The sequence below is a fragment of the Kogia breviceps genome, chromosome 20 (genome assembly GCF_026419965.1).
Source record: "Kogia breviceps isolate mKogBre1 chromosome 20, mKogBre1 haplotype 1, whole genome shotgun sequence".
NCBI classification, from domain to species: domain Eukaryota; kingdom Metazoa; phylum Chordata; class Mammalia; order Artiodactyla; family Physeteridae; genus Kogia; species Kogia breviceps.
In genome coordinates, this window is record NC_081329.1 from 28,869,324 (window position 1) to 28,887,443 (window position 18,120).

General features: G+C 43.0%; 1 protein-coding gene across 3 annotated transcripts in view; it reads right to left on the bottom strand.

Annotated features, from left to right (window-relative positions):
• Positions 1 to 18,120, bottom strand: part of ZMAT4 (zinc finger matrin-type 4) — a 306,499-nt gene that overhangs the window by 174,601 nt on the left and 113,778 nt on the right. For all 3 annotated transcript variants that reach the window (XM_067022486.1, XM_059049509.2, XM_067022485.1), the window contains exon 3: positions 7,132 to 7,221. In XM_067022486.1, coding sequence (XP_066878587.1) covers positions 7,132 to 7,221 — 90 coding nt within the window. The remainder of the gene's footprint in view (positions 1 to 7,131; positions 7,222 to 18,120) is intronic.

The window sequence follows — 18,120 nt, forward strand, 5'->3', positions numbered from 1 at the left end:
AGTGATTGTAATCCCTGATTATAAAACCATGGCAGTGAAGGTTTCGAAAGTTCAAAGCAATACAGTAAAACTAATAGGTTGCTGAGCCAGGGAAGAAAGAATCCCCACTTCTAGCTCTGAATGTGCAACTGGAAGCCAAGACACAGCACCCTCAGTAGATGCACCCCTCTTTGAGAATTCCCCATGAATTCAGCGGCAGACCAGTCGAGAAAGTCGAAAAGGTTGACAAAGTAAATGTCAATATTATGCACAGTATGGGTCTGTACCTTTGTCTACCATGCAATCTTTACTTTCGTCTCTACTGCTGTGCTGGGAGAATACTGTCCCCCCAAATTCAGGTCCACCTCAGACATGTGGCCTTATTGGGAAATAGGGTCTTTTCAGATGTAATTACGATGATGACACACTGGATTATAATGAGCACTAAATCTAATGACTGGGGTCTTTTTTCAAAGAGGAGAGGACACCCAGAGATACACACAGGGAAGAAAGTAGACCCGTGTGACTCAGCTGCAAGTCAGGGAACACCAAGCGTTCTCAGCAACCACCAGCAGCTAGCAGAGAAGCGTGGACCTGACTTTCAATCAGAGCCTCCAGAGGGAGGTCCTGCCTACACCTTGACTTCAGATTTGTAGCCTCCAGAACCGTGAGAAAAATAAATGTCTATTGTTGTAAGCCAAGCAGTTTGTGGTCATTTGTTACAGCAGCCCAAGCACACGAACAGAGCCACCCACTAGCGCTTTGGATCTAGAAATACCTTTGAATTTTGTTTCCCTGAAGACGTCACTCACGTCGAGGCCACACCCAGAAGCGGCCTTTCCCACCCTTCTTCGTTAGCATCATCCACATCCCACCCTTCAAGAATCAGCTCAGTGTCACTTTTCTCCAGGAAACACTGTCCTGCCCCTTCCTGCCAGGAGAGATCGGGGACCCCTCCCCTCTGCCCAGATGGTAGTGAGAAAAGAAATGTTCACACTTTGAGGTATGGGAAAGTCATTCTGGCTTATACAGGAGTTAACTTGAATTTTATGCTAACTAAATAAAACAGCCTGTTTGTGGCCTATCAAACCTACACTGTACATCTGCTTTAATTATTAAAGAAAAGGGCACAGTGACCAAAAGTAAAGAATATCCACGTTAAAAAAGATGAGGGCTTCCCTGGTGGCGCAGTGGTTGAGAGTCCTCCTGCCAGTGCAGGGGACGCGGGTTCGTGCCCCGGTCCAGGAAGATCCCACGTGCCGCGGAGCTGCTGGGCCCGTGAGCCGTGGCCGCTGAGCCTGCGCGTCCGGAGCCTGTGCTCCGCAACGGGAGAGGCCACAACAGTGAGAGGCCCGCGTACCGCAAAAATTTTAAAAAATAAAAATAAAGATGAAATGTCTCCCTTCCCGGGACAACAGTGCTCGTGCTACTTCCATGATAAGACCCCCTTCCCAGGTGCCAAGGCCATACTGAGTCACTGTGTCATGTGGTGGTGGGTTTTCTTCTTCTGCGTTTTTTTTTTTTTTTTTTTTTTTTTTCCTGAAACCTTGAAGGAAGGTATCCCGATTTGTTTTGACGCTCTTAGCTCTGACACGACCTAAAACTGTGCTGAAAACCAAGCTTCTCTGGAGCAGTTCCTCAGAGGTGTCTGAGAGGCTGTCTTCTGGGCTCAAATAAAACTCTTTGCTATTCCTATTATAGATTGTTTCTTGATTATTTTTGTTGATGGCAGCCTGGACATATGTTTAAGGTAGTACCTAGCACACTGTATGAAAAGACATGATTTGCACCTTGAAGCCCCGACTAGATCCTGATTTCTGTTGAGGAAAGGTTCCATGCCCTTCCATCTTTGTGCCCCCAGAACTTAGTAGATGCTCACCACCCTTCTCTGGGAGTGGCATGGTGAGCTAGTTTGCAGGGCCAGAGGGAATTTTATTTTGTTGTGTTTTATGTTTCCCCAGCCTTGTCTCTGCCCCCTTACCAGCTGTAGGACCAGAGGCAAATGCCTTAATCTCTCTTTCAGTTTGCTTCTCTGTGGCGATAATGCTAGCTGCTGCCTTATACAGGAGGTGTGAGGATTAAATGTGTTGATGTATATAAAGCATTTAGAACTTAAGTAGAAAGCACGTGATCGGCGCCACTTACTATTATTCCTTTGCCTCAGAACAGCAATGCTCTCTGGCTATGGACCCAGCGATGGCTTCCCTGACTCCAAATAAGATACAATTTCAAGGTACGTGGAAGAAGCCCAGGAATACGATTTAGGGAAGCCGGGAGGGTCTTATTCTCAGGCTTGACAAATTTGGACAAGTCATGGTACTTCTTTGGGCCTTATTTTCACCCTTGTAATTACGGGGTGGGAGAGGGGTTATATCAAGTCCTCCCAACCTGAAACCCAAGATATTTAGGGACCTGTGAACGTGATAATGCAGGTTCTCAAGCTGTGCTGAATATTTCAGACATAAGGGAAACCATATAAATATATTTAGGAGTGGTAAGTTCAATCACACTAACCAAATGTCAAGTGTCCCCACTTAGAAGACATTACATTAATTCCATGTAAAAACACTGTTTATTTAATAGCAACTGGCAATTTGGGTTGGCAGTTCCTTATCTTTACAGAATGAAAATAAAAGTAAAATTAAATCACCTTTTTAACTTAAAAGTGCTGTTTCCCAAGCAGACAATTTTTTTTTTTTTCAAAGCATGTGACCCATGAGTGAGAAGATAATAAAAAGGACCATCGGTAGAAAACCGAGGCTCTCGGTGGACTAGATAATCTTTAAAGTCCTTTTTGGCTCTAATGCCCGTGGGATTCCTGAACATTTCTCTAAGGCAATCAACTCTGACAATTTATTTCGCATTTAATTTTACTCTGTGGCCTCAAGGGGAAAATGTCCTGCTCTAAAATTTCAGGGAAAAAAACACAGAAGACCCAAAGGAGGATTCTAAAGAGTAAAGCAGGGAATTTAAAATGCTGGAAAGGCCAGAAGACAGAAATGAATTTCAGGTTTGAAAAAGCAACAACGACAACGAAAGGTCAAACGATCTGGAATAGAAATGGCAATGGCCTTGGGAAAGATAACAGGCACTTCTGTTCGTCTGTAGGTAAATTCAGAGTTACTGTGTCTTCCCAGGCTGCCATTACCCATCAATTTTAGGGATCGCTGTGGGTCCAAGGTTCGTGTGTGGTCAGGGTTTGGAAAATCAACAACAAGTTTTCTATTTTCAGAAACACTCCTTTTGTTGGATGTTTGGGGCAACCATAAATGTGTTCTCAGTCAAGGACCACTAGGATACAAACCACAGACCCTGAGAGCAGGGGGGGTGGGAGAATGGGCAAGACTGGAGAGGCAAGTGGACCAAAGTATTACATCCTCCCAAGATCATAGGTGCTGGTGGACAGAGGATCAGTAATAATAGTCCCTGCAGAGGGACTTCCCTGGCGGTCCAGTGGTTAAGAGTCCGCCTTCCAATGCAGGGGACGCGGGTTCAACCTCTGGTCGGGGAACTAGGATCCCTCATGCCGCGGGGCAACTAAGCCACGCGCTGCAGCTAGAGAGCTCACGTGCCACAACTAGAGAGAAGCCCATGCACCGCAAGCACAACTGAGACCCGATGCAGCCAAATAAATAAATAAGTAAAGAATGCCTTCAGAAAGCACTTTGAAAACAAAGCGCTATATAGACGGGTTAGTTCAGTTGAGCCTTAGGATGAAGCCGTACTTTAGAGATTCATATTCTCATCCCCATTTCACCACCCTGTGGAAATAAACAACCATCAAATGGGAACAAGAAAGGCTATTTATGGAAGTGGAGGAGCTTCATAATGGAAAAGGGGTAGGTTTCACCCGTGCCCTGATTGGAGGCTGTTGGCCTGGGGAAACTGCAGGTGGGCCACCTATGTGATTGGTTAGGGGTACATATTTGGCTTTTTCTGGTTGGTCCTAAGTTGGAAAACAGGGACAGAAATTGGGGAAGCTGTCAGTTATTCATCAAGCCTGGCCATTCGAGGCCTATTGTTACAGGGCTATTTTTTGACTTCCTGGATTGCCACCAGAGATGGTGGTCTGACCTCCTACAAGTCTGACGCACAGCAGGCAGGCTTCTGGGCCAGTTACTGGATACCATTGGGTTGGTTTTCTGGACTGGTTGCTGCAGGTTGTGGGTCAAAGTTCTACTTTTAGATATGTTCTGGCCATTGTCAATTTGTGTATTTAGTCTTTCAACCCTTAGGTGTGAGTCTGTACCAGAGAAAATTGTACCCGAGAAAACTGGCCCAAATAGTTACCAACATCAACTCTCAGGGCCCTGGAGAGGGGCTGGGGGTACCTTCCACACAGCATTCAATGCATCAAGACACCTAATGGAAATGATCTATTCCTCCTGTGAAATGTCCATACAGCCTAAGGCATCAACCATCTTTTAAAAAGTAAGATCATGGGCTTCCCTGGTGGCGCAGGGGTTGCGAGTCCGCCTGCCGATGCAGGGGACACGGGTTCGTGCCCAGGTCAGGGAAGATCCCACAGGCCGCGGAGCGGCTGGGCCCGTGAGCCATGGCCACTGAGCCTGCGCGTCCGGAGCCTGTGCTCCGCAACGGGAGAGGCCACAACAGTGAGGCCCGCATACCACAAAAAAAAAAAAAAAAAAAAAAAAGTAAGATCATTATGTTGCTTTTCCTACTTACTTATTTGCTTCCAGACAATGACTAACAAGTCATAGAAAAATGATTCAATCAGCAAATCACTAGTAGAGCTAAGTTTTCAAAATCCAGGCAAAAGTTCTCAAAGGGGCCTTTGGTAAAGGAAACACTTGCAAACACTTCTTTCTGTAAAATCTGAACCTCTTCCTCTCTACCAACTGACCCCAAGGAGTCTGGCAGAACCGGGGCCTGAGTGGGGTGAAACATGGATCTGACCAGAGCAGCAAAGGTCGTGTCCTCAAGGTCACAGCTGGAGTCACAGTGCCCCTTTCTGTTTGCTTGTGAAGGGGAGCAGAAAAAAACCCACCCCAAAATAAGCCACTTTGGCATATTGATTTTTTTTAATGAAGTTACTTAAGAAACTTCAAGGTCCAAGAAGGATACTCTGACCATCCTTTGCCCCCTGAAAGCAGGAAATAAATCTCCCATGTAAAAGGCACCTTCCCTGTACCAGGAGGTAGACAGACATCCATATCACCAAAGATACGGCAGAATTCAACGCGGCGGGGGGTGGGGGGGGCGGGTGGGGAGAAGCCTGTATAAACCAACCTTGTTATTCCTTCACTAATTTGTTACCCCAAGCCCAAAAGCCTTTGTCGTGTCAATTCCTTCACAAATTTATTGCTTTGCTTCTTTGTCTAAAAAGCATAAAAGTTGTCTGGTTTGGTCACCTCCTTGAGTCTCCTATCTTTGGGGCTCCCACATGTATGAAATGAAATTTGTTCTTCTTCTGTTCATGTGTTTTATGTCAGTTGAATTATTAGACGAGCCAAGGAACCTAGAAAGGAAAGGTTTTCCTCCCCTACACCGGATGGATTACTCGCTAGGAGCTCAGATATAAGTGCAACATTCATGATTAGAATTTGAGTGGATAGAAAATAATCTGTGTTCAAAGAGCCAACTGTCAAATGTCCGTGAATCCAATTGTTTCTGACTCTTAGGATTAGACACCAAATGGCTATTGAATTAAGGGATACATCGCTGAATAATTTCAAGAGGTAATAAAAAAACCTAATTCTGTTCTCTCTGTTAATAGACAGCTGATGGAGGGCGACACTCCAATGTGGTCACAGGATTCTGAGATCACATAAAAGCTGACTTAGGCCAACTTTCCTGTGTCTTAATAGGTTCTTTGGCTAGGGATGCACCCGAGAAAACACCTGTCCTCGCCTCACTCTCATGCCTCCATCTGGTACCACCCATCCAAGCCCAAAGACCCAAAGCTCACACGCCAACCCTTCAGTTAACACCTTCCCCGGTCGGATGGCCCTGGCGTGACTCACCCCCCCTTTGTCTCCATGGGGCTTCGTACAAATGTTATTAACAAACACCTACACTGTGGCATCAGAGCTACTTTTTATACAATGTTAACCTCTCTCACTATATTTAAGGCTCTTTAAAGCCACAGGTCTGTGGCTTACGTGTCTCTGGTTCCTCAGTGGGCAGTAAAGAAAAATCCACAGCATCCAGATGAGTCTATGCGTGAGCCCCTCATTCTGTGATGCTGAGACACGGGCTTGGAATCTGTGGAGCCCGTGCTCGCTACCTTTGGTCACATGCAGTTACCTTTCTCTCTCTGTTTCTTCTGTGACAACAAACAAGTACAGTTTTTGTCCCGTGTCTTTGATGATCGTGTATTAATTTTTAATAAGACTGACATCGATACGGCAGCAGAAAGAAAACAGGATCACAAGCACCGTGAGAGTGTGGGGTGTGAATTCTACAGCCTCGGCCTCTCAGCCCTCAAAGGGTGAGGAGTTTCTGTGTTTCCTCCGCAGTTTTTATCATGGAGAGTCTCTGCCATGCGTGGATAAGAATATTCCACTCATTAGGAAAAGGGTCCCCTGCTGGGAGGAAGCAATATTTCTCTCATCAGTCTTGGCCTTGGCCTGGCTAAGGGAACCCCTTTGCTCTGACATTAAACCCTCAAAGCAACTTTCTAATTGTCATTGGTCTTCCTAAGTAAACATTCCCTCCGGGAAAAGTGACGCTGATCAAAGCCCTGAATATTTTTATTTGCAAGATGTGCACAGCTTTCATTATAAATGAACAAATGGCATTCTGTTTTACACACCAAAGGAAACATACATTATGTAGAAAGCAAAGCATCTGATCTTTCTGACAGGTTTGCCCTTAGGTCGTGTCTTCTGAAGGTGCCTGCCTCCCCTCAGCCAGCCTCTGTCTGTCTCAGCCCCTCTGTCTGTTCTTTTCTCTGTGAGGTCCCAGCACATTCTCATCAAAACGTCTCCCAACCCCATACTGGCAAGTTCTGGCAGGAAAAAAGGAAAAGACTTGCTTACATGTCATATTTTTTTATAATATTTAATGCGAATGATTTCAACTCACTTAGCTTTCCCACTAAGCTGGACCTAACTGCAATTCCCAGACCTGCAAAGTTTTCAGCAAACAGAACAAATTATCCAAGGGTAACGTGTGGCGTCAGATACTCACATTCTCTGATCGGAGCCTCTTTGCGGGACACCCACCGTCCCTGGGGTGAAGCATGTAATATAGTCGGACTTTACTGGCATGTTTTCGACTCTGGGAAGAAAAAGCAGAAGCAGATACTGTGAAAGAGAAGGCAATCTGAATCCTTGGACACACAGCCAGTGACTGCAAATGCCCAAAAGGACTTTGCCTAGGAAACACTTAAAACAACAAGTTCCTCACTGCAGAGCACAGAGAACTACATTCAACATCCTATGGTAAACCATCATGGAAAAGAATATTTTAAACAGAAGGTTATATATATGTGTAACTGAATCACTTTGCTACACAGCAGAAATTAACACTTTATAAATCAACTATATACTTCAATTAAAAAATATTAAAACCGAAAAGAAAAAAGAAAACACTTGAGCACGTTCCTATGGGTCCCATGGGGCGAAGTTTCAGATAGGTTAAGTGACCTGCCCGAGGTCATCAAGCCAATATAATTTCAGGATTAGAAAACAGAGTTAATGAAGAAAGGTGAAACCATTGGGATCTTTTAGCTTCGAGCGAATGTTTAATTGTCTTCAAAGGTAAGACCAGGTCAGCAGAGGGAATAATACAAGGATCAACTGTGAGGAAGAGCCAGGTCCCCAGCCCCTCTCTCACTGCAGCTGCCCTGCCCTAAGGAGCCAGGGACAACGCCGCCCTGGGACGGCGACGCGCACACGGCACCTCCAACCACAGCCCGATCAGAGCCAAGCTACACACAAGCAGGCAGGTGCAACTGAACACATCAAGCCCCACCTCCTGCAGACTAGCAGGAACTATGAATTTCCATCTGTCTGTCCTGACTGCTTCTTGTCCAGTGTGGAGAAACTGACCCCCTTCTTTATTTCATTTTTCTTTCGGCCTTTTCTGATTACTTTTTTTCGTATTTATTTATTTTTATTGGGGTATAGTTGCTTTACCGTGTTGTGTTAGTTTCTGCTGTACAACAACGTGAATCAGCTATGTGTATACCTATATCCCCTCCCTCTTGCATCTCCCTCCCACCCGCCCCATCCCTCACCTCTAGGTCACCACAGAGCACCGAGCTGATCTCCCTGTGCTATACAGCAGGTTCCCACTAGCTGTTTTACACATGGTAGGGTATATATGTCAATCCCAATCTCCCAGTTCATCCCACGCCCATGTCCACATGTCCGTTCTCTACGTCTGCCTCTCTATTCCTGTCCTTCTTAGTTCCATCTTTCCTCCTTTGCTGAACTGAGAGCCCATCCAAACTCCCCTCACCTCTAAACAACAGCAGTTCTAACTTCCAAGCTGCTACCTGAGGCAGGATGGTGGGCTGAAAACACCAATAAAAGAGTCAAAACTTCAGAACCCCAATTCCAGCCCTACCACTTTCCAGCTGCATGATATTGAACAAGTCACTTACTCTAATTTGTAGCCAAAACGAGTGTCACTTTCTCCACGTACAAAATGAACACAATGATATTAGAGTTTCCATGAGAATCAAATGAGACACTGTATAGGAAACACGGTAACCCACATAATGCTAAACGTCACTCACTGCAGACTGCATCAGTCCTAACTTCGAGTTCTATGTGATCTCCATAATATGAATTCTCCTTGAATCCTTTGCTACCTGATTCCATGTCCCCCATCCCCTTCCTTTATTCAGAGACTTTCTTCCTTCTTTTCCAGTCCTTGGTTCCACTTGTCTTTCTTTACAATTGGGTTCTAGCCGATCTCCTGAATAATGGTTTGCCTTCATGGATTAGCCACAAAAGCAAAGTGATTTTCAGAGAATACACAGCAAATTGCATCTTGTTTACAGGGCATAGTGTAAATCCTTTCTGTCTGGTTTTCCTCATTTATCACTTTTTAACTTCCTTCATTTTTCCTGGAGCACAAAGACTGCTTCCAAACAGTCCCTGGACCTTCTAAGGTCTTTAGATGGGTTTAAAAGTGCTATCAGAACATGAAAAATACTAGAGACCTAAAAAAGTACTGAAGTGTGATTTTAAAATAGATTTGTGGTCCTTTCTAGGTTGTATCAAGTTCTAATCAAGGTTATCTGGAGTCTTGTTTGCCTGGAAGATTGGTAGGTCAGAGAAATGGAACCCTATATGAACCCATGTCAGATGATTTCAACATCATTGTTTAGCTTCTGCATATTTCTGAGAATGATGCCATGCAAACCAGAACTTTTCCTTTTGCAGATAAGTATGTTGATTCCTAAAATATGTAGACCTTTCCTACAGGATTGTGGGGTTTTTGGAGGTAAGGGGTCATGGGAATATTAGGAATACTGCTATAGTCAAACAAAACAAATAAAATTAAAAGATGTCAAAATCTCCAGGACAGTGAACGTGGCCACAGAGCCTGGGCTGGTGAAGAGCACACACAGACAGGTAATTGGTGAAAAGACAAAGTGATAACAGCGTGAGCTCAGATGGGGCTGAAGTAGGCTTTCAATTTTGGGTTCGTTACCATAGAAGAACTTCTTACCACAGTCCTTGCAGCATCCATCTACCCAGGGAACAAAATCACTGGCAAAATTGGAAATCTCATAACGCAGCCTGTTTTGTGCTTGGGCTTTTTATTCCTCTTGCCTAAAATAAACCATTTCTTTCAACAAGACTATTTCCAGCAAAGACAGAGTTCACTAGGTTATTTACTTGCAGTTTGACAAAACTAGTAAAAACCCATTAGCTGGGGGAAAAAAAAAAGGGGGGGGGTAAAAGAGCAGCTCGGATATGAAGCCATTAGTGGTGAGTGATGCTGGGGGTTCCACGAGCCTTCTTCGTGATTTTGTTCACCGAAGGCTGGTTTTTCTCCTTCAGCTTCCCAGCCTCCAGGTTTGATGGAAGGACTGCCTTGTCCCAGTGTCTGGGTGAAAAGAAACAGAGTCTCGGCAAACGCCACCTGATTGTAGATTGATGGGGGAGGGGTTCTGGCTCACCATTTAGCCGCATCCCTTCCGCCTGGTTCTCTCTTTTCCCCCTGCTGCTTTTTCCGGGCTGGAGCCAAGGCCTCCCCACCCTGACTTCAGGCAGGAAGTAACAACCCGAATGACAGTCCAGTCCCTAGTGAGAGGAGCACGGAGTGCCAGTTGAGTCTGATTCAAACCCAAAGCCACAAATCGTGTTGGTTGACAAAGGGAAAGAGGTTCCCAGCAGAATGTTCCAGGTGCACTCGGCTCGCCCTGCCTCAGCCCTGGAGCTCTCCGGCAGCCCTCCCCTTTCTTCCTGGTAACACTGACCTCTTTGTCCTGACAGGACACCGAGTACACCTACTGCGTCTTCCTCCAAATGACTTCTCTTAACTACCCTCCTCTCAACTCCTCTCAACTTCCCTTAACCATCTGAAATTGCTCGGAATTTGGCACAGAAATTCCATTCCGTTTATTCGAAAAACGAAACCTTCCCCATAAAAAGTTACAATGAAATTGGAGCAAAGATGTTCATTGTGGCATGGTCGAAATAGGAACAAAAAACTAAATAAATAAATTGGCAGACAGCTACATTTTTGACAACAGGGGATGGGGTTCAAGCGGCCGTCAATGCCCGTATGTTCGGCTGGAAATGGCAAAAATGCTTTCTACGTAATGAATGTTGGATGGAAAATGCTAAACTCAAAATGGCTTGTATACGAGGATGACAATTAAATAAAAATTCATAAGTATACCAAGAAGTGGCAAGGCAAAAGGAAAAAAAGCGATTTATTAGGGTAGAAGAGGCTGGATGGTTTTCCTTCTTAATTTGTATAACAGATTCATCTTGAACATAAAAATAATAATAACTTCACAATGCTCAAGCCTTTGTAATTCCTCATTAAGGTCTACTTTATACACAAAATAACTGTAATTAGTAAAAAGCCTCACTGATCTGGAATGTGTTTAACATATACTGATATAACTGACCACAATTCCATCTACCCTTATCAACATTCAAAATGCATATTTTTTTCATTGCAATAATTGTTATTTAGAGGAGCCTACTTAACCCAAGGGTAGCACGTGCTACTTCAAAACTGAAAACTGGATTTTGGTACGTACAAATTCATTGGTAAATATGTGCACTTTTCACAGTGTGGTCACTTTAGCTTTCTGTGTGTGAATGGAGATTACGGCAGCCGTCCCCAGCCTTCTTGGCACCAGAGACCGGTTTCGTGGAAGACAATTTTTCCGCGGACTGGGGTCGGGGTGGGGGTGGGACAAATGGGACCGTTCCGGCGGCATTGCGAGCTACGGGCAGCGGCAGGTGCAGCTTCTCTGGCTCGCCCTCCGCTCACCTCCTGCCATGCAGCCCTGTCCCTAGCGGGCTGTGGACCGCTGGATTATGGGATGGTAAGTGCTGTCCAGACAACCAAACCGAGAAGCCCTGGAAGAAAGCTACTTCTGAAACTGACTTATGTCATCCAAATAAACAGGAACAATAGCAAGTCCTTAGGACTTTTTCAAAGATGCATTAATATCTAAAATTTACACTGCTTTTAAGAGCTTAAAAAGCCAGCTGCAAGGAACTTAAAAGAAAAAAATATATACCTTATATGTTAAATGTATACCTTACGGAGTTCCAAGAGGGAAAAGGACCATTCCTTTCAGGGGAAAAAAAACATGAAAAAGGAATTACAATCTCTTTCAGTTGCACTCAGAGTCAAACCCAGGTTGTTTTTTGCATTAATATTCACATTTTAAGCAAAAGTCATTACTTTCATTCAAACCACATCAACTTTAAGCTTCCCAGATAGGCCAGAAATGACCAACTCTTCCATTTTAATTAAAGCCTTTGCCCCCATTGCTGGGCATTGTACGTGGGCAGACCTATCTGCAGATTAGTTTCTTTGGCTGAAACAATCTCTTGGCACTGTAAGAAATAGTCTAAAGTGGAAATTCAGGCCAGCCTTCTCTTTGCAGGGATAAAGAACGAGACCAACCTCTATTTCAGATCTATTGCTGTGAAAGGAGAGGGCGAAACATAGAAATAGAATGGCTCTCTGCTTCACCTAAATAACCATCTTCCATTATCACCCATTCCTTAAAAAACTCGCAATTCACATTTGCTTCCAACAAGGCTACTGATTTCTGGTCTCATAAAATGTGGCGATAACAAAGCAACTTTGTATTTGCATAATGTTCCTAACAGCCTTCAAAGTCCTTTCACATTTATCCTCTCATTTTATCCTCCAATCATAGCTGTGAGGCTGGCAGGAGATGTGTTATTTCAAATAAGCTTTATGATCCATTGCTGATTTCCTAGTTAAATCTTCACCATCTTATTTCATCATAGGTATCTAATTATACCTCTTCCAGAAACCAGCTAACATAAGCCAAGGACTACAAGAAAAAAAGAAAACCTGGAACAGACTGATCATTACAGAAGAGGGATTCTCACAGGCCACCAATTTTTGAGGTATTTCCACTCGTTCTAGGGTAAAGAGCAGCTGATTAGAGCAGAGACAAAACATACCAAAGGTTTAACTCCCCAGCTGCCCAAGACTGTCTGGCCGATGTGAGATGGGGGTTCCATCTCTCAGGAAGGAGGAGAGGTTTCCCTGGCAGATCCCCACTTAGCATTCTGAAGTTGAGGTCCCAGGGCTGAGCCCCAGAAAAACTGGGGGGCAATTCACTAGGAAGTCAAGGTCAAATGCAGATAAACCAAGAGAAACCATGAGTCTCGGAGATTCCCTCTGATGAGCAGGGCTCTTTCCCAGATTGGTGCACCCGGATTGGTTGGATACAGAAACCTACAGTGGAAGATGGACCAACTGGAAATCTAGGAACAGAAGACTGACCCCCTAGAGAAAGGCTTTACCAACACAGAGAAGGAAGAAATAAAAGTCCTCTGCCCAAGGCCCCAAGGCAAGATGTCCTACCCAGGCTGCTGGGCTACTGAAATGGTCTGTCATCCAGTCCTACAGCTGTAATTGGATCAGAAGATCCAAAGAAGTTTTGGGTGGACTATGAAAGGATCCAAGGCTGATCCACACACACTGGGGTCGTGCGGCAGGCCTTAAACTGATGAGTGGTGTACAGAAAAAAATTACATGACACAAAAGAAGACATTGAAAAAACTCTCAAGGAAGAGACATCAAGGAATTTTTTCTTTGCTAAATATTTACCACAATAAATAGAAGTAAGTTTTAAGTGGCATGTTGTATTGGGCCATTTAATTTCAGAAAATATGGACTGAGGATTACAGTTCAAAGATGAGATAAGACAACTGATTAAGATGAAGATGTACTATCTGAGTTAATAAAATAAAGCTATTAAAAATATCACAGCTTAATTTGGAACGCTTTTCACAGCAGGGCAAGAGCAGAATCAATACTGCAGGTCAGTGTGAAGTCCACATAGAGCCACTTCCTAGAATGCAGAAGAATAGGATAAAGAAGTAGGAAAAAAAATGATACTGGAGATCTGACATACGAAAGACCAGGACAAATATCGTGCAGCTTTAGCCGTAGAAAAAAGAGACCCAAAAAATGGAATAGGAAAAGACTCCCAAAATAGACCCAATAGTTTGGGACCAAAAAGAAAACTAGGCAAATGTATCTAACTTTGTGATTGGAAAGTTTTCTAAACAACAAAGCAAAAGAAGCAGTACTGATAGATACAGCTAAATATATACATATACATATATATGTTTGTAATCTGAAATACATTAATGTAAGAGGCAAACCACAAAGTAGGAAAATATCTGCAATATATAAAAGAAAGTGGTCTAATACCTTTAAGATAAAGAGTGTTCTAACAAATTTATAAGAAAAAATAACATTAAAATAAGCAAAAGCTATAAATAGGAATTATAGAAATGAAAATAGCTAAAAGATACATAAAGAGAAGTTCATCCAAATTCTACCTCATATTTCTTACTTTAAAATACATATGTAGGTGCTTCCCTGGTGGCGCAGTGGTTGGGGATCTGTCTGCCGATGCGGGGGACGCGGGTTCGTGCCCCGGTCCGGGAGGATCCCACGTGCCGCGGAGCGGCTGGGCCCATGAGCCACGGCCGCTGCGCCTGCGCGTCCGGAGCCTGTGCTCCGCAACAGGAGAGGCCACAACAGTGAGAGGCCGGCGTACCGCAAAAAAAAAAGTATTTTCACCCATTAAATTGGCCAGGGTTTATAAAATATCCATATCCATGAAGATACAGGAAAACTAAGACTCTTGTACATAGCTAATAGGCATGTAATTGATACAATCTTCCTGGATGGAAATTTTGCAATATATATTCAAAAGGCAAAAACTTGTTTGATCCAAAATGCTACTCCTACAAGTTCATTTTAAGGAAGCTATCGGAGACATGTACTGTCATTTATTTATAACAGTGAAAATGAGAAAATAATTTAAATGTCCTGAATGAGAGGGATAAACGTTATGACATATATATGATAGATCACCAAAACTGCCACTAACAAGCATATTAATAATATTTAATGACATGAAAAATATCTATGCAATAATACTAAGAAAAAAAGTCTGTTTCAAACCAGAAAATAAAAGATGCCAAATTTTTTAAACAAAAATATCTATGTGTACTATACACACTTGTGTGCATAGACATGGCCAAAGTCTAGGAAGAAACACACCAAAAGATTAATATTCTTTATGATGGATCACAGGTGACTTCAATGTATGCTTATTTTTGAATTTTCCAAATTCCTTAAGGGACCTAGTCATTCCAGTAATTAGAGGGGAAAAAATCATAATTTTAAAGGTTCATTCCAGTTTTGATGATTTCCCATTCTGTTTTACCTTAAGATGACAACAATGATGTCACAGCTTCTAAATCCTCAGAGAACACAGATTACACCTATTTTGTTCATTTGCATCCCCATCATTTACCATCATGCCTGACACACAGTCGGTGGTCAAGAAAGGTTTGTTGACTGAGGGACTGAACGTATGCATGAAAGAAAGAGGTGATCCAGAACCAGAGCCCAAGACTCCTGATGTACACACACTTCCACGATTGTGTGGAAGTGTGTGTACATCATTGCTATCGAGTCCCTTCCACTCTGAAAATGAAATCAAACCCACCTCCCAGATCTTACCATCCCTGAACCCCACGGGCAGGGCAGGTCCAAGAGAAGGAGGGAGCGTGCAGACCAGAGAGAGTTCTGGCAACAGCTCCTGCAGGCATTTTGCAGACTGTACACATTAGAGGAAAACTCTCAAGGGACCTGAGGACAGCTGAGCTTGAAGAGGAACTCCAAGGAAACCGAGGAATTGCTGCAGCTGGTACAGAAGTCCAGATCCAGAGTGAGCCCTCTTGCTGCAGCCATCATGACACATGCAGATCCAGATGGTCGAGCAAGAGGAGGTTCAGGACTGGCAGAGCCAACTCCTCCACTGTTTCCAAGAATCCCAATCCACCAGACGCTGGTTTAGTAAATCTCACTTAACCTGGGGTCAAACACAGGCTGTGGCCTAGGGTGATATGTCACTTAGTTTTGAATCATAGGATCCCGGGCATCTGTGCTGCTATGGACTGAACTGTATTACCCATCCCCCAAATTCATATGTGGAAGCCCTCACCAACCACCCTCTCCCACACCCCAGCATTATTGTATTTTGAGATAGGTAATTGATGTTGAAAGGGGTCAGAAGGGTGGGGCCCTAATCCAGTAGAACCTGCGTCCTTCTAAGACGAGGACATGTGCACAGAGGAAAGGTCATGTGAGGACACAGCAAGGAGCTGGCAGTTCTGCAAGCCAGGAAGAGAGACTTCACCAGAAACCACGCCAGCACCTTGATCTTAGCCTTCCAGCTCCAGAACCGTGAGAAAGTAAATGTCTATTGTGTAAGCCCCCACGCAATGCTATTTTGTCTCACAGCCCGAGCTGACTAAGACATGTGCCATCTATCCACACCAGGTGCTCTTTGGGGGTCTTTCTTCTTGTACACAGGAATCATTCCCTTTCCCAAAAGCAAATAGGGTAGCCTTAAAGTTTCTAGAATTAGGTCATTTTATTATTTTTCTGAAATATTTTTAAAAGAGCACTTGACATGAGAAATGCTTATCTTAAACAAGTTTTGAGGAAAATGAATATTTGTTGGAGAAAACCAGATAGGGTGGGCTGGGCAGCATTCATGATTGTGTAAACATGTTCGCACTAAATCCGTTACTTCCGTCTGCCTACACAAGTGCCTACATCGGTGCATTACAATTTTAAATCAAAGTCTTGCAACTCAAAAAATTACATTACCACCAAAGCACAGAGGAACAATTTTTCTGTTGTGTGAGGGCAGAGCTAAATATTTCTCCAAGATGTCTGCACATTTTAAGCAGAATCAAAGGAGAAATAAGAGTAAACTGGAGGATACATGATGCAGTATACCTCACCTAGGCCTCACTTTTGCTGTTTGGGAAAATAAAACAAAAATGATTTTTTTTTTTTCCTCCAGAAGCTCCTGTAAAGAAGTTAAAGTTAGAGATGAGAGAAAAAATAAAGCCAGTGAGATCAGTGATTAAAGTCAGAGAAGATGGGTTGATTTGAAGCCACAAAGCTACCAAAGCCTTCTGCAGTGTGAAAGCTTAAACACCAGCCAATCCTGCACGATCATTTCCCAAGGTCTCTTGGTTTCTCTTATAAAATTTATGCCTGGAATAAGAAAAAGGTTAGCACTTTATAAAAACATGGCTTTATGAGGTCTTCCAAGATTAACCCAACCACTGCCAAGGGCAAACACGTGTCTCCATCTATTAGTTTGGAGTGAGGTTTAGGTGGTGGAGAAACCAAGATAAAACTGAGTCCCTGGTCTTCTGAAATAGATAACAGTCACCCAGACATCCCAACAAGCAGGGCAGCAGGAGCAGGTTTAATGTGGCCTCATTACTCTGTGTAATATTTTTACATTTGATTCTCTTTTTACCCTATTATTTTATACTCCTTGGCATGTACCATACAATTATTCTCAAACTGAACTCTGTTGTTATGACTGAATCCTCATTTTCATTATTTTTATAGTCCTGATCCATTCCCACTATGTACCTTTAAAAGTTCTACACAGAGCGGTTCCTCTATAAAAGCATGTTAATTACTTAAATAGTCAGGTGAGCAGAAGCTTTTGTGTTCTGTAGTCTGTTTTTGTTTTTATACTCCCACTTGCTTACTTTTGCTTAGGTTGGCTTTGCTTTTGGTGTCAAACCCCCCCAAAAAATCATTGCCAAAACCAGTCTCAAGGAGTTTACTCCCTATACTTTCTTCTGGGAATTTTATGGTTTCAGATTTTATGTTTAAGTCTTTAACCCATTTTGAGTTAATTTTTGTGTAGGGAATAAGACAGTGGTCCAGTTGCATTCTTTTGCATGTGACTGTCCAGTTTTCTGAACACCATTAACTGAAGAGGCTATGCTTTCCTTTATTCTTGGCTCTTTTGTCATAAATTACTTGATCACATATACATGTAAAGGTTTATTTATGATCTATGTATTCCATTGATCTGTATGTTTGTTTTTATGCCTATATCATACTGTTTTGGGGGGGGTTTAACATCTTTACTGGCGTATTACTGCTTTACGATGGTGTGTTGGTTTCTGCTTTATAACAAAGTGAATCGGCTATATGTATACATATTGCCAAAGATTTGAAATATACTTTGAAATCAGGAAGTGTGATGCCTCTAGCTTTATTCTTCTTTCTCAAGATCACTTCGGTTACCTGGGGTCTTTTGTGGTTCCATACAAATTTTGAAATTTTTCTATTTCAGTGAAAAATGCATAGGAGTTTTGATAGGGATTGAATTGAACCTGTAGATTGCTTTGGGTAAAATGGACATTTTAACAATATTAATTCTCCCAATCCATGAACATGGAGTATCTTTCCATTTCTGTGTGTTTTCTTCAATTTTTTTCATCAATGTTTTGTCACTTTCAGTGTCCAGATCTTTTACCTCCTTGTTTAAATTTATTCCTCAGTATTTTACTCTCTTTGATGCAATTGTAACTGGGATTACTTTCTTAATTTCTCTTTCTGATAGTTCATTGTTAGTGT